The following is a 24,485-nucleotide window of genomic DNA, read 5'->3' as shown; positions in this document are numbered from 1 at the left end:
TTGTTCTGGACTCCCCCAACATTGGGAACATGTTTCCTGCCTCTAACGTGTCCAACCCCTTAATAACCTTATACGTTTCGATAATTTAATTAGAATGCCTCTACAAGATCACCCCTCATCCTCCTGTGCTCCAAGGAATAGCAACCTAGCCTACTCAACCTCTCCCTAGAGCTCAGGCCCTCGAGTCCTGGGCCACACCCTTCTATATCTGTGCACCCGTTCCCGTTTAACAAGAAAATCTTTGTCTTAAATGTGCTTAATGTACATTAATGTACATTAATGTACTTAATGTACTACATGTCTTAATTTTTGTAATTAATTCTCTCTTGAGGGAATCATTTATCCCTTAACATTTCACCCACAAAACGTGACAGTGGAGCTCTGATAGAAAGAGATGATATTAGCCACCAGCGTTTTAACATGTTCCCCATTTTCCTCTTGCCAGCACTCAATGTAGAAATCAACGTGATGTGAAGATAACATTCATTACTGATCCTTGAACTAGGCCAACATATTTGGTGCAAATATTTATTTTAAAAGGGTCATTTACCTGCCCTTTATATCAAACAATCACAAAATAACCCCAGCAAATTTCCCAAAATTGGAACAAGTTCTGCACATTTTTAAGTGGGATCCACAAGAGACTGCAGATGCTGGCATCTTGAGCAAAAAAAACCCCAACCTACTGGAGGAATTCAGCGGATCAGGCAGCATCTGTGGAGGGAAATGGACAGATAAAGGACTTTTGAGTGGAGACCCTGTTTCAGACCTCTCTAATGTACATTTTAATGTGTACTTTATAGGGAAGGTTGTTATTGAGGCAAGAGGAAAATGGGGAACATGTTAAAACGCGCCCTAAATAATCTCCGGGTTGATTAGCAATCACCGGGAAATTGGCCTGGACCTTCCTGGGCTGTGACCTTAATGTAACTGATGGACACAAAGTATTGGAGTAAAGCAGCAGGTCAGGACCCTACTTCAGTCACTTCCTTCTAAGGAAGCATCTCAACCCGAAATGTCACCTATCCATGTTCTCCAGAGACGCGGCCTGACCCACTGAGTTGCTCCAGCACTTTGTGTCCTTTTGTGTCAACCAGCATCTGCAGTTCCTTGTTTCTACTTAACGTAACTGAGGCTGGTCCACTTCCAGATGCACATCTAATGATGTCATCCAATGCACGGCAGACAATGAAATCTAGCTGTTAAAGGGACAAATTACCAGTTAACAAAACAATTAGCAAGGCCCTCAACAAGTGGACCATGTGAATGAAAGTGTCTCCAAGGATATATTACACACTGCTTTTGTCAGATTCTTTCTTCCATACTCCAGTTTTAATCACAAGGATTACCGGCAAAGATCGCAGCATGTGATCATGTATTGTCTTTCTGCTGACTGGTTAGCACGCAACAAATCCTTGCTCTCAATGAACCGATTCTTGATTAGTACAGGGGTTATGTCCGTGGGCGTGGGGAAGAGAGTGGAAGTTTTGTTGCCTCCATCACAGTGAGGGGGTGTTTGGAGTCACTGTGATGGACGTTTGTGTTGGGGTTATGTGTTTTGTGTTCTTTTTTGTATGACTGCTATGTAGTTTCGTTCGGTACCTCGGTACCGAATGACAAATAAAGCGCTGTTATACTGTTATACTGTTATGGGGAGAAAGCAGGAGAATGAGGTTAGGAGGGAGAGATAGATCAGCCATGATTGAATGGCGGAGTGGACGATGGGCCAAATGGCCTAATTCTACTCCTATCACATATGATCTTATGAAAAAGGTTTTTAACTGTACCTCGGTACACGTGACAATCAACTAACCTAAACTAAGCTCGATGAATCCACAACCTGCTGGGGCTTGAAGCCACTTGCAGCCTGGGACCACACTATCGCGTGAAGGAATAGATTGGGCAGACATACAGAATCTCTTGCCCAGAGAAAGGGAATCAGGAACCAGAGGACATAGAGGGGGAAGATTTTATAGGATGCTGAGGGGTACATTTTTCACACAAAGGGCACGAGCTGCCATGGGAGGCAGATGAGGCAGGGACTATCGCGACGATTAAGAAACATTTAGACAGATACATGGTTTGGGCCAAATGCAGGCAGGTGGGACTAGCGTAGATGGGATATGTAGGTAAGTTGGGCAGAGGGGCCTGTTTCCACACTGTATGACTCCATGGATAGATTACACGCTGCATTTTCCAGACTCTTTATTCTATGCTCCACTTTTGATCACAAGGATTACTGGCAAAGATCGCAGCATCATTAATGGCTCTTTGATGAATCCACCAGCTGCTATGGCTTTAAGCCACTTGCAGTGTAGGGCCACAGCTTTATGTGTGGGATTGTTGATCCCCCTTCACTTCCCATTTCCCTTCACGTCCTCCCTCATCCCCATGGCTGCCTTCCTACTGCTGTATTCAGCGTGACAGCAGCACAAAACCTATCACAGAGATGAGGGAGGAGGTGAAGGAGAATGGGAATTGCTGGGAGACACTGCAGTCAGTGACTCACATCCAGGTGATCAGCGTGGCATTGACTCTGGACTTGTGAGTCTACACCCCCTCCTGTTCTGGAAACACCAGTAATGTTCCATTACATCATTCAAGATTTGAATTATTTTCTTTTTTTTTTCCACTGGGCTTTTTAGCACTGAAGCGGGTTACTAGTTTAGGTGCTGGCATTCATTACCTGCAGTGGCCATTTAATGCACCAAATAAGTTCATAAGTTCTAGGAGCAGAATTAGGCCATTCGACCCAGCAAGTCTACTCCGCCATTCAGTCATGGCTGATCCATCTTTCCCCCTCAACCCCATTCTCCTACCTTCTCCCCATAACCCCCGACTCCCGTACTAACCAAGAATCTGTCAATCTACACCTTAAAAATATCCATTGACTTGGCCTCCACAGCCTTCAGTGGCAATGAATTCCACAGATTCACCACCCTCTGTCTAAAGAAATTCCTCCTCTTCGCCTTTGCAAAAGTATATCCTTTTATTTTGAGGCTATGGCTTGTGGTCCGAGACTCTCCCACTAGTGGAAACATCCTCTCCACATCTACTCTATCCCGGCCTTTCACTATTCAGTAAGTTTTAATGAGGTCCCCCTTATCCGTCTATATCCTTCTAGGAGTTATCTTAGCTCTTTTGAAAAGAAAGGATTTAAACAGAAATATTCTTCAACTCCAAAATGATCTAGAGCAGTGAGTTCCATTTCCTTTACATACATTTAGCCCTTCCGTCCGGTAACTCTTTTGAATACAGTGTATTATTCCCTTGTACTTCGTCTCGTTCACCCCATCGGCTTGAAGACGACTTTTGACAACATCCATGGGAGTTGCAGTGCCCCATGAAATTGTTCCTGCAAAAGAGAATTTCAGTCAATAGTCCGAAGTAACGGCACTAACGTTTAGCTTCAGAGAAGGGAGAAATAAAATATCTCTGCGGAATCGCACGGTTAACAGCACATGACCAGAAATGAAGAGGCACAACAGGATGAATACGGAGAGTTATGCTTTTTAAAAAATAAGTCAACCATGTATATACTCTGGTTACTTTCCCCTGCCAGTTAGTGTCCACCATCTGTTGATGCCACAAGGCACTGACTGAATGACTCCCCCCCCCCCCCCCCCCCACCCCATACGTCCAATGACGCTGTCGCAAGTTGCCAGACTGTAAGAGATGCAAAACAAACTGCAACCACCAAGGTCTTCCATCGAGTTGGTCGCAGTGTGTGATGACAAATTTTTGCGAGGAATTGATTTCAAATGAGATTAATTGCACTGATGTTCAGCGTCCACCAACGCCATTGACATCCAAAAGTAAAATACAGTCGTTACTGGAACTCCAAAACGAAAAGAAAAAAAATTGCTGAAAATACTCAGCGGGTCAGGCAGGAGAGGAACGGAGCTAACGTTGATGACATTGCAGCTTCGATATGGTTTGACCTGCAGGGGATTCCTGGCATTTTTAGTTTCTACTTAACTCAAGGAGATATGAGATTTGAAGGACATTAGGTTGATTTTAGTTTAGTTTAGAGATGCAGCGTAGAAACGGCACTTTTTGGTGTCTCACTGGCCCCTCAGCAGAGGCGTCATGTGGTGGGGCTGGAAACTGGGAGTGTCCTGAGCTAATTCTGCCACCACCACCATCTACTGTACAAGTGATGGCTCCCACTGATTGTCGCCGGATGCTTGCGTCCTTTTTAGGACGCACGAAGGCAGTGATGTAACACGAAAGATGAAGGTGCCTCACTTTTTCCAGGAAACTGAAAGTTGATTTGTCTTTTGTCAATATTATGTTGATGATTCATTAACTAGTGTAAGAAAATAACTGTACCAGATGCTGGTACAAATCAAAGGTATTTATTCACAAAATGCTGGAGTAACTCAGCAGGTCAGGCAGCATCCCAGGAGAGAAGGAATGGGCGACGTTTCGGGTCGAGACCCTTCTTCAGACTGAGGTTTGAAGAAGGGTCTGAAGAAGGGTCTCGACCCGAAACGTCGCCCATTCCTTCTCTCCTGAGATGCTGCCTGACCTGCTGAGTTACTCCAGCATTTTGTGATTCATTAACTAGGTCATAAGTTCATAAGGGATAGGAGCCGAATTAGGCCATTCGGCCCATCAAGTCTACTCCACCATTCAATCATGGCTGATCTATCTCTCCCTCTCAACCCCATTCTCCTGCCTTCTCCCCATAACCCCTGACACCCTTACCAATCAAAAGTCTGTCAATCTCCACCTTAAAAATATCCATTCTTAAGGTGGAGATTGACAACATCCAAAGCCTCCACCTCCGTCTATGGCAACAAATCCCACAGATTCACCACCCGCTGACTAAAGAAATTCCTCCTCATCTTCTTTCTGAAGGTACTCCCTTTTATTCTGAGGCTGAGAGTTTCTCAGGCAACTGAACCGTCCTCTCATCAGCTAGAGTGCAGTCCAGGTCACCCATCTACCTCATTGGAGACCTTCACACTATCTTTAATTGGACTTTATTAGACTTTATCTTGCACTAAACATTATACTCTCCATCCTGTATCTGTACTCTGTGGATGGCTTGGGTGTGATCATGTATAGTTTTCTCGCTGACTGGATAGAACACAGCAAAAAGGTTTTCAGTGTACCACGGTACATGTGACAATAATAATAAACTGAACTAAACTAAAAAACTACTTACTGGTATGAAACAAAAGCATTGTCAACAGTGCCCTGTTAATTTATGTTTTTAAATGCGTTGGTTAAATGCAAAACACTTTCTTCTCTTGGCAGATGGAATACATTTACTTTTCAATCACAGCTTAAACTTAACAGCTGTTTCAAATTGAATATTTTCACAATGCAATTATTAGTGGCACAAAGGAGGTTTCATAGTCATAGAGTCATGTGGCACAGACACAGGCCTTCCAGCCCAATTCATCCATGCCCACCAAGCTGCCTATCCCCCTCTACATCGGGGACCTGGGGTGAAGGGTATTGCACCGAGGAGTCCCCTGCAACCTGTTTCTCTCGTGGTTCACAGACTCGCCAGCCGCCTGCCACTGCTGCGGGCTGGAAGAGTCTGTGCACCACGTGTCCATGGAGTGTGTGAGTCTGTGTACCACATGTATATGAAGTGAGTCTGTGTACCACATGTATATGTTGTGTATATCTGTGTACCATGTGTATATGGAGTGTGTGAGTCTGTATACCACGTGTACATGGAGTGTGTGAGTCTGTGTACCACGTGTATATGGAGTGAGTCTGTGTACCACGTGTACATGGAGTGTGTGAGTCTGTGTACCACGTGTATATGGAGTGAGTCTGTGTACCACGTGTACATGGAGTGAATCTGTGTACCGCGTGTATATGAAGTGTCTGTGTACCACGTGTATATGGTGTGTGTGTCTGTGTACCACGTGTATATGGAGTGTGTGAGTCTGTGTACCACGTGTACATGGAGTGTGTGAGTCTGTGTACCACGTGTACATGGAGTGTGTGTCTGTGTACCACATGTACATAGTATGTGAGTCTGTGTACCACGTGTATATGGAGTGAGTCTGTACCACGTGTATATGGAGTGAGTCTGTACCACGTTTACATGGAGTGTGTGAGTCTGTGTACGTGTATATGGAGTGTGTGAGTCTGTGCATGTGTATATGGAGTGTGAGTCTGTACCACGTGTACATGGAGTGTGTGAGTCTGTGTACCACATGTACATAGAGTGTGTGAATCTGTGTACCACGTGTACATGGAGTGAGTCTGTGTACCACGTGTACATGGAATGTGTGAATCTGTGTACCACGCATACATGGAGTGTGTGAGGTTGCAGCCCCTGTTCCAATATCTAAAGGGGCTGCTCCTTGCCTTCCAGCTGCACTTCTCACCCACCATCCTCATCTTTGGACACCCTGTGCGTAGGGGAGAGGGTATGTGCCAAAGATGCTCTGGTTGGGTTGATCCTGGGCCTGGCCAAGCTGGCCATCCGCGAGTCACGGTGCCAGGCGGAAGAGGGCTCTGCCCGAGCCAGCTGCCTGCCCCTTTTCCTGGGGGGGTGTTAGAGAGGGACTACGCACCGTCCATGGGTACCCTGGGGGATTTCTGGGACCGATGGGGCGTTGAATGCATCCTGGACAAGGAGTGTAACATAGTTGTATAGAAATTCATTTAGTATACTTGTTTATCTTGTATTATGGTGGTGGGTTCTGTTTTGTTTTATTGTATTGTAAATATTATTTTTAATTATTGAATAATTTTTTTGAAATAAAAAGCTGACTATCCATACTAGATACAAAGTGGTGGAGTAACTCAACAGGTCAGTCTGAAGAAGGGTCTCGACCTGAAATGTCACCTATTCCTTTTCTCTAGAGATGCTGCGTGACACAGTGAGTTACTCCAGCATTTTAGACAATAGACAATAAGTGCAGAAGGAGGCCATTCGGCCCTTCGAGCCAGCACCGCCATTCAATGTGATCATGGCTGATCATTCTCAATCAGTACCCCGTTCCTGCCTTCTCAATAGACAATAGGTGCAGGGACAGGTGATGTATCTTCTGCGGTTGCAGGGGGAAGTGTCTGGGGAGGAGGGTGGATGAGGAGAGGTGAGTGAACCAAGGAGTCACTCTCTCACCTCTCCCAGCATCCTCTCCTCTGGTTCTAAATTTCATTCCCTACCATCCTTTTTTTATCAACTTCCTCTCTTCGCACCCTTTTGGCTTCTCCACATGTTTTTTATGTGATAGGAGCAGAATTAGGCCATTTGGCCCATCAAGTCTACTCTGCCATTCAATCATGGCTGATCCATCTCTCCGGTCTAACCCTATTTTTCTGCCTTATAGACAATAGACAATAGGTGCAGGAGGAGGCCATTCAGCCCTTCGAGCCAGCACCGCCATTCAATGTGATCATGGCTGATCATTCTCAATATTGTACCCCGTTCCTGCCTTCTCCCCATACCCCCTGACTCCGCTAACCTTAATAGCTCTATCTAGCTCTCTCTTGAATGCATTCAGAAAATTGGCCTCCACTGCCTTCTGAGGCAGAGAATTCCACAGATTCACAACTCTCTGACTGAAAAAGTTTTTCCTCATCTCAGTTCTAAATGGCCTACCCCTTATTCTTAAACTGTGGTCCCTTGTTCTGGACTCCCCCAACATTGGGAACATGTTTCCTGACTCTAACGTGTCCAACCCCTTAATAATCTTATACGTTTTGATAAGATCTCCTCTCATCCTTCTAAATTCCAGTGTATACAAGCCTAGTCGCTCCAGTCTTTCAACATATGACATTCCCGCCATTCCGGGAATTAACCTAGTAAACCTACGCTGTCTTTCTATGGTGTAAACCAGCATCTGCAGTTCCTTCCTACGCATACACACTCTCCAAGCTAGTCCCATTTGCCCGTGTTTGCTCCACATCCCTCTAAATCTTTTCTATCCATGTAGACTATCAATAATATCTGCTTCCAGTTCTATGTGGAATTTGCTTTGGTTAGATTTTAAACATATTTTTCTGAATCACGTTAAACATTTCAACATGTAAACATTTTTATCAGTAACTCTTTCCTAACAGTGTACGTATTAACTGGAGTTGAATGACATTTTTAAATGCCATTAATAATTCAGTTAACAGAATCTGTACGTCTTAAAAGTCAAATATTCTAAATTACAGCCTTTGAAAGCAGATCATTGAACAACGTGAGTAAATATTTATGTTTAGCTGTACTTTTTGCCTGTACAGTTCAGTAAAGAACAGATCTTCCACCCCCCATCCCATTCCCAAGCATACTATAAACTTGACCTCATTACCTTATCTAGAATACATGATGTACACACGGTCACAGGACATACATGCACAACATTATAAACTACCAGCTGCCACCGTGCATGGCAGCCTCACCAACAGCCAGTCTTCTTTTGTTGTTTTTAATCTGTTTATTACTTGTATGTTTTAGTGTACTTTTAGTTTTGTATGATGTGGGGGGTGGGGGGGGGGAACTTTTTTTATTTCTGCCCTCGACGGAGATGCGACTTTTTCCGTATCGTATCTCCGTCCGCACTGCAGCCTTAACATCGTGGAGCTGGCGGTTCCTTTGTCGGGGATCGCCTTCGGGAGCTCTGACTGCAGGAGCTTCGATCGCCTCGACCGCCCCGATGCGGCGGCTTCGATCGCCGACTGCGAGAGCTTCGATCGCCCCGACTGCAGAAGCTTCGATTGCCCCGACCGCGGGAGAAAAGGAGGAAAGAAGGTAAAAGTTATTTGCCTTCCATCACAGTGGGGAATGTGAGGTCGCCGAAAAAAACAAGATGGCCGTGCTGCCTGCGCAGGTGAGGACTCGGAGGGAGTGCCGTGAGTGCAGTGATCTCAGTGTTTGCGGGGGCGTGGATCCATGAGGACATCCCGGAGTCTAGTGCGAGTGTGGACGGCTTTCTGACTGTTCAGGAGGACAGGGACTGCAGAGAGAGTGACGGCGATCGGTACAACTCTGGCCACATCACGGTGAAGGAGCGTGTGTGTGTGTGTGTGGTCTGGACATTGAACTGATGGCTGTGGGTCTCTGCTTATGTTGTGTGCCTTGGGGATTCTCAGACGCCGCTGTGGTGGCTGTTTAAGTCTGTGTTTAATCTTTATGTAGTTATGTATCTTGTTGCTTTTTTGGTATGACTGTATGGCAAATTATATTTCACTGTACCTCGGTACACGTGACAATAAAGGGACCACTGAACCACTAAATTAAAAAAAAACCGCCAATCAATAATAATTCATGGCAGCCCTGCATAACCTGTGAAAGGAATTGGAAAATAAATTAATGGGTGTTCTAAGAGTGCTGGGAGCATATCAGGGACGTTTGGTGTCAGTGGACTGAAACTTCGGCCATTGACATGCCAAAAACTTTCCACTGTACCTTGGTATACACGACAATAAACTAAAATAAACTAAACTTATTCAGGAAAGATTGCATTACTTTGGCTGGCTTCTAATATTATCATAAGACATGGGACATCGGAGCAGAATCAGGCCATTCGGCCCATCAAGTCTGTCTCGCCATTCGATCATGGCTGACCTGCTTTTCCATTCTCCTCCCTTCTCCCCATAATCTTCGAAGCCCTTAGTAATCAAGAACCTATCAATCTCCGCATTAAAGAAACCCAATGATTTAGCCTCCACGTCCTTCTGTGGCAATGAATTCCACAGATTCACCACTCCATGGCTAAAGAAATTTCTTCTCATTCTCGCTTACTGCTAGCAAAAGGCATGGAACTTTTAACAAGCCATTGCCCATATAATTGATCCCAATTAGGTTGTCCTTCCAAGTTTCTTTCACGATTTAAGGAATGCACTATAGCTTGTGATAAACTCAAAGACATACAGAATTCTCCTTCTCTCCAACAACTTCTTTGCCCACACTTTCATTATTTCTATTGGCATCTATCTATATGTATTGTTCCTGGTAAGAATGTTTTTTTTCTCTTCGAAGAATAAAAACGTATTTCTCACGAGGCATACACTTCACCAAGGAGCAGAAATGGACACCCCATCCATCACATTGACCAGATTCCCCACCATCGACTCATATCTTCACTTCACACTGCCTTGGGAAAGCAGCCAACATAATCAAAGTCTTGTCCATCCCAGGTCATTCCTACCTCTCCCCACTCCCATCGGGCAGAAGATGCAGAAGCTTGAAAGGACACGCCACCAGACTCAGGAACAACTTCTTCCTCTCTGTTATCGGGCTTCTGAATGGTCCATGTATAAGGTTAGGTTTAGTTTTGTTTATTATAGTCACGTGTACTGAGGGACAGTGAGAAGGTTTTTTATTGCTTGCTCTCCAGTCAGCGAAGACTATGTGTGATTACAATTGAGCCGTCCACGTTGTACAGATACGGATAAAGGATGTGTAATATTTAGTGCAAGATAATGTCCTGTAAAGGCTCATTAAAGATAGTTTGAAGGTCTCCAAGGAGGTAGATGAGAGGCCAGGATCACTTTCTGGTTGTTGAGAGGATGGTTCAGTTCCTGATAACAGCTGGGGAGAAACTGTCCCTGAATCTGGAGGTGTGCGTTTTCAAACATTTGTACCTCTTACCTGATGGGAGAGGGGTGAAGAGGGAGTGATTGGGGTGAGACTGGTCGTTGATCAAGCTGCTGGCCTTGCCGAGGCAGCGTGAAGTGTAGATGGAGTCAATGGAAGGGAGGTTGGTTTGTGTGATGGAATGGGCCGTGTCTACAACTCTCTGCAATTTCTTGCGGGTACTGTCCAATTCACCTTGACACCATTGCGGACATTGGACTTTGTGAATAGAACTGATGCGCTACAATGCTGAGAATTATATTGTGCACTCTGCAACTTCTCTTTTACTCGACCCTTTGTACTTATGTTTGGCTTGATTATATTTACGATTTATATTTAGTTTAGTTTAGGTTATTGTCACGTGTACCGAGGTGTAATGAAAAGATTTAGTTGCATGCTATCCAGTCCGCAGAAAGACACTGCAAGATTACAATCGAGCCATCACAGTGTACAGATACACGATAAGGAAATAACGTTTAGAGCAAGGTTAAGCCAGGACAGTCTGATCAAGGATAGTCCGAGGATCACCAATAAGGTTCAGCACTGCTCTCTGGTTGTGGTAGGATGACTCAGTTGCCTGATAACAGCTGGGAAGAAACTACTTTGATTGGATAGCAAACAAAACAAAACTTTACTTCAGTACACCTGACAATAATAAATCAAACCCAAAAATGGTATTCACCATTTACAGGTACAGATCCTATATCCAAAAACAGATACAAAGGTATCCCTCAAAGAAAGAGCATTAAGATGGGCAGGTTTCCTTAATATTGGCCATAAGCCCATAACTCAAACTTGCTTATACCCTAACATTAACTCAGTGTGGAACTCATTACCTGTGGAGGCCAAGTCAGTGGGTATTTTTAAGGCAGAGATAGGTAAATTTGTGATTAGAAAGGGTGTCAAGGGTTGTGGGGAGAAGGCAGGAAAATGGGATTAGGAGGCAGAGATCAGCCATGATTGAATGGCGGAGTAGACTTGATGGGTCGAATGGCCTAATTCTACTCCTATAACTTGTGAACGTGTGATAGTGGCAATGGATGGTGGTGAGGCATGGACCAGATTCACATCTCTCTTGACTATTATTTGAACTGAATGTAAGTATTGGAGAGATTTCACCCCCTTCCCCCTCCCCAATCTTCCACAATACCTTAAATTGAGGGATAGGGCTAGTGGGATCAAAAATTCTCTAATACCTATCTGACACAGGAGAATTTTGTGCCGACATTCATATACTGAGTCAGTAGCACCTTCTACTTTGTGGGGCTTAGAGATAAGCATAATTCTATCCATATAACAGTAGGTTGGTTATAAATGTACAGAAGTTCAGCCATTAACAGAAGGAGAGGTAAGTTAATGTTTGAAGTGAGATCAAAAGGGTATAATCTAAATGTTCAACCCCCTTTCACTTTTGGTTTCCAATTCAACTATTATGTACTTCCAGTACTTTTATATTTTACTTTAGAAATATTCCATTTCAGGTTTATCTTTTCAATTCTCTCCTCATCTAATACTTACACAGCTGCACATTCTCCGGCTGATATTACAGAGTTGGGTAAATCCCATGCAAACCTACTATTGCTAACCAAGAAGATGTCAGCTACCTTCACGGAGACCAGTGGGTGGTGAATCTGTGACATTCATTGACAGATGGTGGTGGAGGCCAAGTCATTGAGGAATTTTTAAAGCGGAGATTAATAGGTTCGTGATTAGCACGGGCGTCAAGGATTCCAGGGAGAAGACAGGAGAATGGGGTTGAGAGGCAAAAATAGATCAGCCATGATTGAATGGCAGAGCAGACTCGATGGGCTGAATGGTCTAATTCTGCCCCGATGATCTTATGATCTACTATAAGCAATAGTCCACGTCATAGAGCATAATGGAAACATAATGAAAACTTCAGGATACTACAACATGGAAGGATGGTATATGGCCATTGTTACTCATCTAGCTCTTTGAGAGAGAGCTATGTAATCAGACCCACTCTCATGCTCCTTGGTGTCACTGTGCATTTTAGGTATTACCAGTCTGATTGGTGACACTTAAATAATATTTTATGGATGGCGATGGTTTGAGTAAGTTGTTATGGAGGTAGCATTGTATTTTTAGCATTCCTTCATTTTTTTTTATTGTCAGTTTCACAGATATTTTTAGAGATTAGTTCAGAGTTTAGATATATGACATGGAAACAGATGCACCAAATCCACGTCGACCATCGATCACCCATTCAAACTAGTTATACACTACCCAATTAACTTACAGATTCTCCACAGACAGCACCCAAGGACAGGATCGATCCTGGGCTTAGTATAGTTTAAGATACAGTTGTGGCGGCTCCCAAGGGTCGGGCCATACTACTACCGACCCCTCGGCACGGGAATGGACCAGTCCAGGGGGGCGGTCCGGTAACATGTTTATAAGGACAAGGTTTTGGGCGCAAAGCCATTCCGGCAGACTCGACCCGTCTGATAACCGAGGAATAATAAAACAGAACGTCCCGAAATACCCGGCTTCTCGCCTTTATTTCGGGCCTCTATCGACGCGCCACAGTGTGGAAACAAGCCATTCGGCCCAACGTAGTCCATGCCGAACAGCGATCACCCCGTACACTAGCACTACCCTACACATTAGAGACAATTTGCATTTTTTACTGAAGCCAATTAACCTACAAACCTGTATGTCTTTAGAGTGTGGGAAGGAAACCGGAGCAATCAGGTAAAACCCATGTGGACACGGGGAGAATGTACAAACTCCACACATACAGCACGCATAATCTGGATCGAACTTAGGTCTCTGGCGCTGTAAGACAGCAACTCTGCCGCTGCGCCACCGTGCTGCAACATATATGTACAATGTTTAGTTTACTATAGTTTAGAGATATAGCATGGAAACAGGCCTTTCGGCCCACCGCGCGCGCTGTCCATCGATCACCCGTTCACACTGATTCCATGTTATCCCACTTTCTCCTCCACTCTCTACACTCTAGGGCCAATTAACCTACAAACCCACGCATCTTTGGGACGTGGGAGAAAACCCACACGGTCACAGGAAGGATGTGCAAACTCCACACAGACAGCACCCGAGGTCAGGATCGAACCCGAGTCTTTTCCTGCAGTAGCTCATGCCACAGATGTGAGCTTTTGTTTAAGCTCAATAGTACAAGGTAAGACCTGATTTATAGACCTCCTGTCTGTTCTAGGAGCTATGATATATTCAGTCCTAATTAGATACTGCATCATTATCTTCCCATCCCTCCTCTGGGGCAATGGTGAGTTTTGAATAAGTATCTGAAGAATGGAATTTTAAAATTTAATTTATAGATACAGGCGCTTCGGTCCACCGATTCTGCGCCGACCAGCGATCCCCGCACACTAACAGCACCCTACACACGCAAGGGACAATTCACAATTTTACCAAGCCAATTAGCGTGGAGTGTGTGTGTGAGGGAGACCTGAGCACCCGGAGAAAGCCCACGCGGGTCATGGGGAGAACGTCCAAACTCCGTACAGACAACGCCCGTAGTCAGGATCGAACCCAGGTCTCTGCCGCTACGCCACAGGGATGTGGACGAATTAACTTGCAGTGGTATGAATCTGTATTGTCCACAAATTGGCCAAGTAGTAACTCCAGAGATTTAAGATAGTGTGGCTGTCTCAAAAGTCACAGATCAAAAATATGACTTATTTTCTTCGGGCACAAAAAAATGAGCTTACTGTAGACATTGAAGATTGTACCTGATTGATTACTAGAAGTATTGGGAGATTAAAAATATTCTAGAATGTCACGGTTTCATTGCGATTTTATTCTTTGTAATTCGTAACTATTTTGTAGACTCACTGCTAACTGTTTCTTCTCCCGAGGAAGTGTCCATTTTGAAAATTGGATACAACGCTAAATATAGACCTCATGCTCTGCCATTAATACACTCCCAAGGGCCCTGTACGATTCTCAGCACTTCAAATATTTTGCTGAGGTTTCAGAAATTGATAGCCCTGCCTCTAACGTTCCCTCGGGCATAAAATGGGTTCTTGATATTTCTGACATCTAACCTATTTCATAAATTCATGACCTCTTACATTATCCTTTATTTCCCAAGACAAAACCCTGAGCTCTGATCAAAGAAAGACACAAAGTGCTGGAGCAACTCTGCGGATCAGGCAGTTTCTCTGGAGAACATGGGTAGGCAATGTTTCGGGGGGGGGGGGGGGGGGGGGGGGTAGAGTAGGAAAGAAAGCTTGTAGAGGGGAGGGGCAGGCCAAAGCATGGCCACTAATGGGTGAACACAGGTGAGAGGGTTCTCTGATTGGCAGATTGTTCGACATGGGCCAGAGAGATGAACAGACAGCAACGAGCCCCAAAGGAAAATGAGCTGCAAATTGTGAAGCTCGAGGATACAAAAGTTGCAAATTGTGAAGCTGGAGGAAGGAATGCAGGGGGAGGGGAGAAATTGGTGCAAGGTCAGCCATGGTTCAGGGAAAGGGTGTGGGGGCAGGGAATAAGCTTTGGGATCTTACAACCCAATGGTATGAACATTGAATTCTCCAATGTTTCGTAACTTTGACAAACACCCCCCCCCCTTCCCCCTCCACTTTCTCCTCCAACTGCCACTTCTTTCTTTCCCACCCCTCTACCCAATCTCCTCCCGTGAACCCCAGCTGATCTCTCTTCCCCCCCCCCCTCCCCTTCTACCTGCATTCCTTCCTCCAGCTTCACAATTCGCAACTCTTTATACCTTTTTGGTTCACACGTGTCACTTCATCTCTGGTCTTTGTCCAATGATCTGCCTTTCAATGGCCTGTGTTCACCTACCACTGACCAGGCTTCGTCCTGCCCCCTCACCTCCTCAAGCTTCCATCCCAAACCTCCCTGCAATCATTCCAATGAAGGGTCCCGACCCAAAATGTCACCTATCCATGTTCTCCAGAGATACCTCCTGACCTGCTGAGTTACTCCAGCATTTTCGTGTTGAGCTTTGACCATTTCAACTGAGTACAGTTGTAAATTAAAAAGTTTGGTTAATGTTTATCTGATGTCCTAACTCGAGCAATGCTGATAAATTACTGAAAGTCTGTGAGTCAAAGGCCTGTGTCCCCGCTCAGTGACTTTGTGCCAACCTTGTTCTGGACCCTAGCTATGTGGGTCCAGTGGGCACCCATTGTGGGCGGCTACAGTGGCGCAGCGGTAGAGTTGCTGCCTTACAGCTCTTGCAGCGCCAGAGACCCGGGTTCGATCCCGACTACGGGTGCTGTCTGTACAAAGTTTGTACTTTCTCCTCGTGACCACGTGGGTTTTCTCCGACATCTTCGGTTTCCTCCCACACCCCAAAGACGTGCAGGTATGTAGGTTAATTGGCTTGGCGTAAGTGAAAATTGTCCCTAGTGTGTGCGTAGGGTAGTGTTAATGTGCGGGGATGGCTGGTCGGCGCGGACTCGGTGGGCCGAGGGGTCTGTTTCCACGCTGCTTCTCTAAATCTAAAACTAAACCTGCACACGTGGCTCTACAGGTAGAGATCTTGAACTATTTGCTAAGAGGCGTGCATGTACAAAATAGTCTCATCAGGTCATAATACTTCAAATGCGACCTAACCAAAGTCCTTTAAAGCTGCATCATGACAAACGAGTCATTTGACTGTATTCATGTACAGTATATTTGATCTAATTAAATAGTATGTAAAATAAAGCTTTTCACTATACCTCGTGACAATAATAAACCTAAACCATAACATAGGTGGTCTGAGACACAAGCATGGGATACTCAAGATAACAGTGATTTAGTTCTGGGCAAAATTATATTACATAGTTTATTAAATTATACAACTAGATTTCTGGAACCTTGCATGCTCAAAATCAATTCTTGCTTCTCCTCTCAAAGAATATTGGGTTGTCATAAGGTCATAAGTGATAGGAGCAGAATTAAACCATTTGGTCCATCAGGTCTACCCCGCCATTCAATCATGGTTGATCCAGCTCTGCCTCCTAACCCCATTCTCCTGCATTCCCTCCATAACCCCTGACATCTGTACTAATCAAGAATCTATTTATCTCTGCCTTAAAAAAATATCCATTGACTTGGCCTCCACAGCCGTCTGTGGCAAAGAACTCCACAGACTCACCACCGAGGGTCTCCCGAGGTACACCCACACAGCCTGAAATCCAGGCCGGTTTCAAGAAAATCGTTAACCTTTGCACAGTCTACAACAGCTGCACCTCACACTGTGTAATCTACAATGGAAATGTGGAGATGAATAAATAATTAACTACAGCTTTTGTCTACGGTATATAATAATGTAGCCAAAAACAACATTCAATGGGGAATTACATTCCCGGGGTGGCACAGTGCCTCTGCGGTAGAGTTGCTGCCTTACAGCGCCAGAGACCCGGGTTCGATCCTGACTATGGGTGCTGTCTGCACAAAATTTGTACGTTTTCCACGTGACCTCGTGGGTTTTCTCCGGGTGCTCCAGTTTCCACCCACGCTACAAAGACAATAGACAATAGGTGCAGGAGTAGGCCATTCAGCCCTTCGAGCCAGCACCGCCATTCAATGCGATCATGGCTGATCACTCTCAATCAGTACCCCGTTCCTGCCTTCTCCCCATACCCCCTCACTCCGCTATCCTTAAGAGCTCTATCCAGCTCTCTCTTGAAAGCATCCAACGAACTGGCCTCCACTGCCTTCTGAGGCAGAGAATTCCACACCTTCACCACTCTCTGACTGAAAAAGTTCTTCCTCATCTCCGTTCTAAATGGCCTACCCCTTATTCTTAAACTGTGGCCCCTTGTTCTGGACTCCCCCAACATTGGGAACATGTTTCCTGCCTCTAATGTGTCCAATCCCCTAATTATCTTATATGTTTCAATAAGATCCCCCCTCATCCTTCTAAATTCCAGTGTATACAAGCCCAATCGCTCCAGCCTTTCAACATACGACAGTCCCGCCATTCCGGGAATTAACCTAGTGAACCTACGCTGCACGCCCTCCATAGCAAGAATATCCTTCCTCAAATTTGGAGACCAAAACTGCACACAGTACTCCAGGTGCGGTCTCACCAGGGCCCGGTACAACTGTAGAAGGACCTCTTTACTCCTATACTCAACTCCTCTTGTTACGAAGGCCAACATTCCATTGGCTTTCTTCACTGCCTGCTGTACCTGCATGCTTCCTTTCATTGACTGATGCACTAGGACACCCAGATCTCGTTGAACTCCCAAGGTTTGTAGGTTAATTGGCTTTGGTGAAAAATTGCAAGTTTTTTGTAGTTTTGTAGTGTAGGATAGTGTTTATGTCTTCCGTGAATTGTCCCTAGTGGGTAGGATAGAACTAGTGTACAGGGTGGTCGTTGGTCGGCGCTGACTCAGTGGGCCAAAGGGCCTGTTTCCACGACGTATCTCAAAAGTAAAGTCTAACTCTGTAAATCGTGTCAAAAGCACCATATTATTCTTGTCACGAACAACTGGGTACTAACTCATCTGTATCAATGAATACCTGAAAAAACATTGAAGACTGATTGCTTTTCAGTGCTCAAAACTGGACGAATTAAAGGCTTCCTCCCACTCCTGCTTAATAAATATACAAATAAAATAGATTAATTCAATTAGAACATCAAAACAGATCAGAAGAGCACAGCATCCCCTCAGTATCCAATGTGTGGATGCAAAAATAACCCTGAGCGGCATGAAGGTCAGATTTCATGCTGATCTCGTCCCAGCCAGCAACTATATACTGTGGTGAATGATCTTTGAAAACACCACAGGAAAACAGTGCACAATGTTCAATTTTGTGGATTTTTCATCAACGCATATTGTATGGTCTCAAGAACCCAAATGGAAATCAAATCAAAATTCTCTTCTTTTTTGTCTCATGTACGCGACAGAAATCAAATAGGTGTAAGAAGTCTCGATCCACTTCCATAGAGCTGTACCAAACACCTTGGACTAGAAATGGTATTCCACTGTGTAATGCTACATGTAATGGGATACAAATTCACTTCAAAACCATCTGCGTAGTTTACTCTGGTTCAGTTTGGAGATACAGCGCGGAAACAGGCCCTTCGGCCCAACGAATCCGCACCGACCAGAGAGCCCCACAACACACGCTCGGAACAATTTTACAAAGCCAATTAGCTTACAAATCTGTACGTGTTTGGAATGTGGGAGGAAACCAGGCTCTCAGAGAAAACGCATGCAGGTCACAGGGAGAACGTGCAAACTCCACACTGACAGCACCCGTAGTCGGGATTGAACCAGGGTCTCTGGTGCTGTAAGGCAGCAACTCTACCGCAGCGCCCGCGTGCCTCTCTTTGCTGAGTGGTGATTTCCACAAACTAAAGTACAGTCCCACCAAGGGTTTAGCCATACAGCCTATCTGGCGTGCGGCTGTGTGCAATGTTTGACTGGGGTCACCGTTCTAATGTTCAACAACATTTTAGCTTCGGAAACAGTTGAGACCTCGAACGCAGCACCAAACCTTCACCAGTGGGTGAAGTGCTCTTCTAGCATTAGAACACAGAACAGTACCGCACAGGAACAGGCCCTTCAGCCCACAATGTTTGTGCCAAACATGCTGCCAAGTTAAACTAATCTCATCCGCATGTACATGATCCACACCCCCCTTATTCCTTGCACTTCCATGTGCCTATCCAAAAGCCTCTTAAATGCTCCTATCATGTCAGTCTCCACCCTTCCCTTGTTTGAGGGGTGTCTCCACCGGACTCTGCCCCCCAATGTCCAGCAGCGGAACGACCCTTGAGTGTGGTCCAGTCCCACAGAGCCTTGGCGTTGGCTGCACCAAGCTTCAGTGCGTCCACCAGCAGCTACTCCTGCAGTCTGGAGCAAGACAGTCGACAACATTTCCTGATGGACCTCTCCCTGTGTAGGGTGACCAACAAGTTTCAGGCAGACCAAAGAGCATCTTTCACCAAGTTGATGGTCTTCCAACACCACTTAATGTGACTAACCAAGGGAGAAACCGACCCTGTGATACTTGTATCATTGAGGATGGTCCTGAGTTGGTTTATCTCACTATTAAGCCATACTTATCTAACGTTGGGTGGTCCCAATGATGATGATCCCCTGCCTGAGTGTCCATCTCCAACAGCAACATCTCAATGACCATCATCGATGAACGGTGCACATCCCCAACACACCCTGACCATTGAAGGCCAAATCTGTGTTCCACATTAGGCTCGTCTGAATACCAATTGCCCTTTGAGTTGAAACTTGTGTGGGACCCCAACGATGTTATTTTGGTGCATGCTTTTACCTGCAGAAAAATAACCAGCGCTACAACTGAACGTTGCGTGAATTCCTTTTCTGGCGTTATTACTACCCAACAACAGAAACAGTATGAAGACAGACAAAATATGCCGGAGTAAATCATCGGGTCAGGCAGCATCACTGGAGAAAAGGAAGAGGTGCCGCTTCGGGTCGAGACAGAGAGTCTAATAAAGGGTCTCAACCCGAAACGTCACCTATTCCGTTCCTCCAGAGATGCTGGCTGACCCGCTGAGTTACTCCAGCATTTTGTGTCTATCTTCAGTGTAAACCAGCCACCTGGACTTCCCTCCTACACAAGGGAAACAGTACGATCTTACACTGAAAGCAATCTTACCTGCCACCCCACCAGCCAGGCACACAGATAACGGACTAGGTGATGTAGTCCCCTCGGGCATCATCCAGTCACACAGAAACATGTAGGGGACAAAATACAAACAATATCCCGGAATATCTCTGAGATACATGGCTCCAACGCCTCGGTACAGTCCAGCAATCCCTTCGTTGCGCAGAATTCTGCTAATGCAGTGCACAGGGCCCCTGTACAGAGGCTGATTGTTCAGTGCAATCGAGTGAATGGAACCAGCACCAACCAAGTTTAATTTAGCTGTAGAAGTGTAAAACATATTTAGCAATTCCTAAAACAAAATTGTCATCAACAGTAAAAAAGCTGCAGAAAACATTATAACAAAGTCTCGACACAGAAATATTAGTGCCCATGGCAATTTTAACTTAGTTTCGTTTTGCTGAGATTAGAGTTACAGCGTGGAAACAGGCCCTTCGGCCCACCAAGTCCGCGCCGGCCAGCGATCGCCCGTAAACTAGTTCTATCCTACACAAAAGGGTCAATGTTGCAGAAGCCAATTAACCTACAAACCTGCACATCCCGGTAATGTGGGAGGAACCCTGAGCACCCAGGGAAAACCCACGTGGTCACAGGGAGAATACACAAACTCTGTACAGACAGCACCCGTAGTCAGTATTGAACCCGGTTATCTGGTGCTGCAAGATTATTAAGGGGTTGGACCCGTTAGAGGCAGGAAACATGTTCCCAATGTTAGGGGTGTCCAGAACAAGGGGCCACAGTTTAAGAATGAGGGGTAGGCCATTTAGAACGGAGATGAGGAAAAACTTTTTCAGTCAGAGAGTTGTGAATCTGTGGAATTCTCTGCCTCAGAAGGCAGTGGAGGCCAATTCTCTGGAAGCATTCAAGAGAGAGCTAGATAGAGCTCTTAAGGATAGCGGAGTCAGGGGGTATGGGGAGAAGGCAGGAACGGGGTACTGATTGAGAATGATCAGCCATGATCACATTGAATGGCGGTGCTGGCTCGAAGGGCCGAATGGCCTACTCCTGCGCCTATTGTCTAGTGTCTATTGTCTATAAGGCAGCAACTCTACCACTCTACCACTCTACCACTGTATCACCTTAAACTTAATAATATATAATACTTAATCATATATTTTGATTGAAAACAGAAGGACAGCTTATTAAACGTAGTTTCCTTCTGTAAAAACACATTTATGAGAAATGATTCAAATCTCATAGACGAATGAATCACTGTAATTGGTTGGTACTTGGAAAGAAGCAAATGCTGGAGTAACTCAGGGGGACAGGGAGAGGAGGAATGGGTGACGTTTCGAGACCCTTCTTCAGACTTTGGAAAGGACGGAAGTTTATCAAAATATTGGAATAGCAAAATAAGGGGTTTGGAGCATTAATGGCTGGGACCATCTCCAGAATTTAAAAAAAAGACTTTTGACACGGCGGTATAGATTTAGATTTATTATTGTCACGTGTACAGTGAAAAGCTTTTTTTGCATGCTGTCCAATGAAATCAGATGACACTATACATAAATACCATTAAGTCAAACTCAAATAGAGTGAAGGATACTGATTGAGAGTGATCAGCCATGATCGCATTGAATGGCGGTGCTGGCTCGAAGGGCTGAATGGCCTACTCCTGCACCTATTGTCTATTGTCTATTGAAATAATACATGGTGCTGAATATGGTTCTCAGCATTGTAGTGCAACAGTTGCAGAGAAGTAACATTTAAATCAAGTATATAAAAAAAACTTAAAGGGGCATTTGGAATGACAAATATCACATAGGTTTCTGAGTGCGTGGAAGTGCATTAAGGGCAGGGAGATTGTGGGGCATAGAGAGAAAACAAGAAACTAGATGTTTGAGAGGATTCAGCGAGTTTTGCATTGTCAAATAAAATCTAAGTGTTCAGAAAAGCATGGGGGAAATGGAAATTGACAGACAGTAAAAAATGCCACAAGTTAATAATAATAATAATCCTTTATTCGTCCCACAACGGGGAAATTTGCAGGGTTACAGCAGCAAAGTGGATAGCAAAAATAAATAAGCATTCGTTAAAAAATAAAATAATGGTAATTATCTTTATTTACTGGTCCGCTGGGAGCAGTGCTGATTGTGCAGTCTGATGGCAGCAGGAAGGAAGGGCATTCGATATCTCTCCTTCACACACTTGGGGTGAAGAAGTCTGTCACTGAAGGGGCTGCTCAGTGCAGTGACAGTGTCCTGCATGGTGTGGGAGTCATTGTCCAGCAGTGATGATAGCTTTGCCATCATCCTCCTCTCTCCCACCGCCTGCACTGAGTCAAGGGGGGAGGGGGGCAATGCATTGTATCACATAGATCTGTCAGCAATGCCATGCAATGCACCTCCAGGTTCAGGCACAGTCTCTTCCCAGCTGTTATCAGCAACTGAACCATCCTATCAACTAGTAGAGAGCGGTCCAGAGCTACTATCTACCTCACTGGAGACTCTCGGACTGTCTTTATATGGGGTATCAAAGAATGGTGCAAATACCACGAGGAAACAAATATGATATTGCCTTTGTGCAGATGCTTGTTTCAATCAAAGATAGACACAAAATGCTGGAGTAACTCAGCAGGACAGGCAACATCTCTGGAGGGAACGTTTCGGGTTGAGACCCTTCTTCAGACCGATATTAACTGATGTGTGAGGTACCAAAGCAAGTCAGTTATTTTTCCTAAATATATAGCCAGGCCTTGGAAGAACTTGTTTTTGATTCCAATATAGCACATGTGCATTGTTCTCATCAATTCTTTCCTCAAGCTGGAAATGGTGTAGAGAAGATTTATGAGGATGTTGCCACGACTCGAGGGCCTGAGCTACAGGGAGAGGTGGAGCAGGCCTGGCTGGACTCTACTACTTTGAGTGCAGGAGGATGAATCTTATAGAGGTGTACAAAATCATGAGAGGAATAGGGTAAACGCACAAAGTCTCTTGCCCAGAATAGGGGTATCGAGAACCAGAATACATAGGTTTAAGGTGAGGGGGGAAGCATTTAATAGGAACCGGAGGGGAAACTTATTTTACGCAAAAGAGTGGTGGCGGTATGGAAAGAGAGAGTTAGATTTAGCTTTTAGGGCTAAGGGAATCAAGGGTTACGGGGGGAAAAAGCTGGAACGGGGTACTGATTTTGGATGATCAGCCATGATCATATTGAATGGTGGTGCTGGCTCTAAGGGCCGAATGGCCTACTCCTGCACATATTTTCTATGTTTCTCTGCTGTCGAGGAGGTAGTTGAAGCAGGTACTATCGCAACGTTTAAGAAACTTTTAGACAGCTACGTGGATAGGATAGGTTTAGAGGGATATGGACCAAATGCAGGCAGGTGGTCAGCATGGGCAAGTTGGGCCGAAGGGCCTGTTTCCACGCTGTATGACTCTATGACTAAGACTATGAGAGTATCAAACATGGTTCTGAATGCATTTGGTGTTCCACCTTTTGCCGGTCTAGTAATGTTGTTAGCAAAGGTATCATATGCAGTATCAATAATGTGGTTCATTAAGAAATATTTAGACAGGTACACGGATAGGATAGGTTTAGAGGGATGTGGGCTAAATGCAGACAGGTGGGAGTAGATGGGACATGTTGGTCGGTGGGCAAGTTGGATCGAAGGGGCTGTTTCCACTCTCTATGACTCTATGACATTATTTCATTCAAAAAAATTAATTTGATATATTTCCTCTGAAAGGGGACAGAAAGATATCAGAGATAGATGAGTGACATCGGTTATATCAAAGGACTGGAAAAGATGGACGCTCCTCCATCAGGACCAGAAGTGGTCGACCTTAAATAAAGAGAGTCTGTTACTAGTGGCCAATGAGTCATTAAACAGGCTGGATGAACTTGGCAGAGACTGGAGATAATTGCAAAGTAGAACTGATAATAAGCCATCATTTTATGAACACAGTAAACTGCTGTGAGACTCTATCGGAAATTGGAAGTTGATTCAAAGATAATTTTCAAAATCAAATTTTATAAATATTTTTCGGGCCTGAATTGGAAAGGATGAGGGAGTGTGATCAAGTAGTTAGATAGTGATAACAGATATGATAACCAAATGATTCCCTTCTGGCACTCAGACAGCATCTCTGGAGAAAAGGAATAGGTGATGTTTTGGTTCGAGACCCTTAGACAATAGGTGCAGGAGTAGGCCATTCAGCCCTTCCAGCCAGCGCCGCCATTCAATGTGATCATTGCCGCACTGGTGGGTAAGGCAAAGCAGCGCCTTTACCACCTTAGACAACTGAGGAAATTCAGAGTGTCTCTGAGGATCCTTCATTGCTTCTACTCTGGGGCTGTAGAGAGCATCCTGCCGGCAACA

The 24,485-nt window shown here is 44.9% G+C and overlaps 1 protein-coding gene across 1 annotated transcript in view; it reads right to left on the bottom strand.

Annotated features, from left to right (window-relative positions):
* The window catches only part of slc25a48 (solute carrier family 25 member 48), a 36,089-nt gene that overhangs the window by 4,107 nt on the left and 7,497 nt on the right, over positions 1-24,485 (bottom strand). The window contains exons 5-6 of the mRNA XM_078411406.1: positions 20,156-20,425; positions 3,222-3,355 (exon numbers count right to left, since the gene is read on the bottom strand). Of these exons, the coding sequence (XP_078267532.1) occupies positions 3,222-3,355; positions 20,156-20,425 (404 nt within the window). The remainder of the gene's footprint in view (positions 1-3,221; positions 3,356-20,155; positions 20,426-24,485) is intronic.

The sequence above is a fragment of the Rhinoraja longicauda genome, chromosome 14, assembly GCF_053455715.1.
Source record: "Rhinoraja longicauda isolate Sanriku21f chromosome 14, sRhiLon1.1, whole genome shotgun sequence".
Taxonomy (NCBI): domain Eukaryota; kingdom Metazoa; phylum Chordata; class Chondrichthyes; order Rajiformes; family Arhynchobatidae; genus Rhinoraja; species Rhinoraja longicauda.
This window is presented reverse-complemented; position numbering and strand designations above follow the sequence as displayed.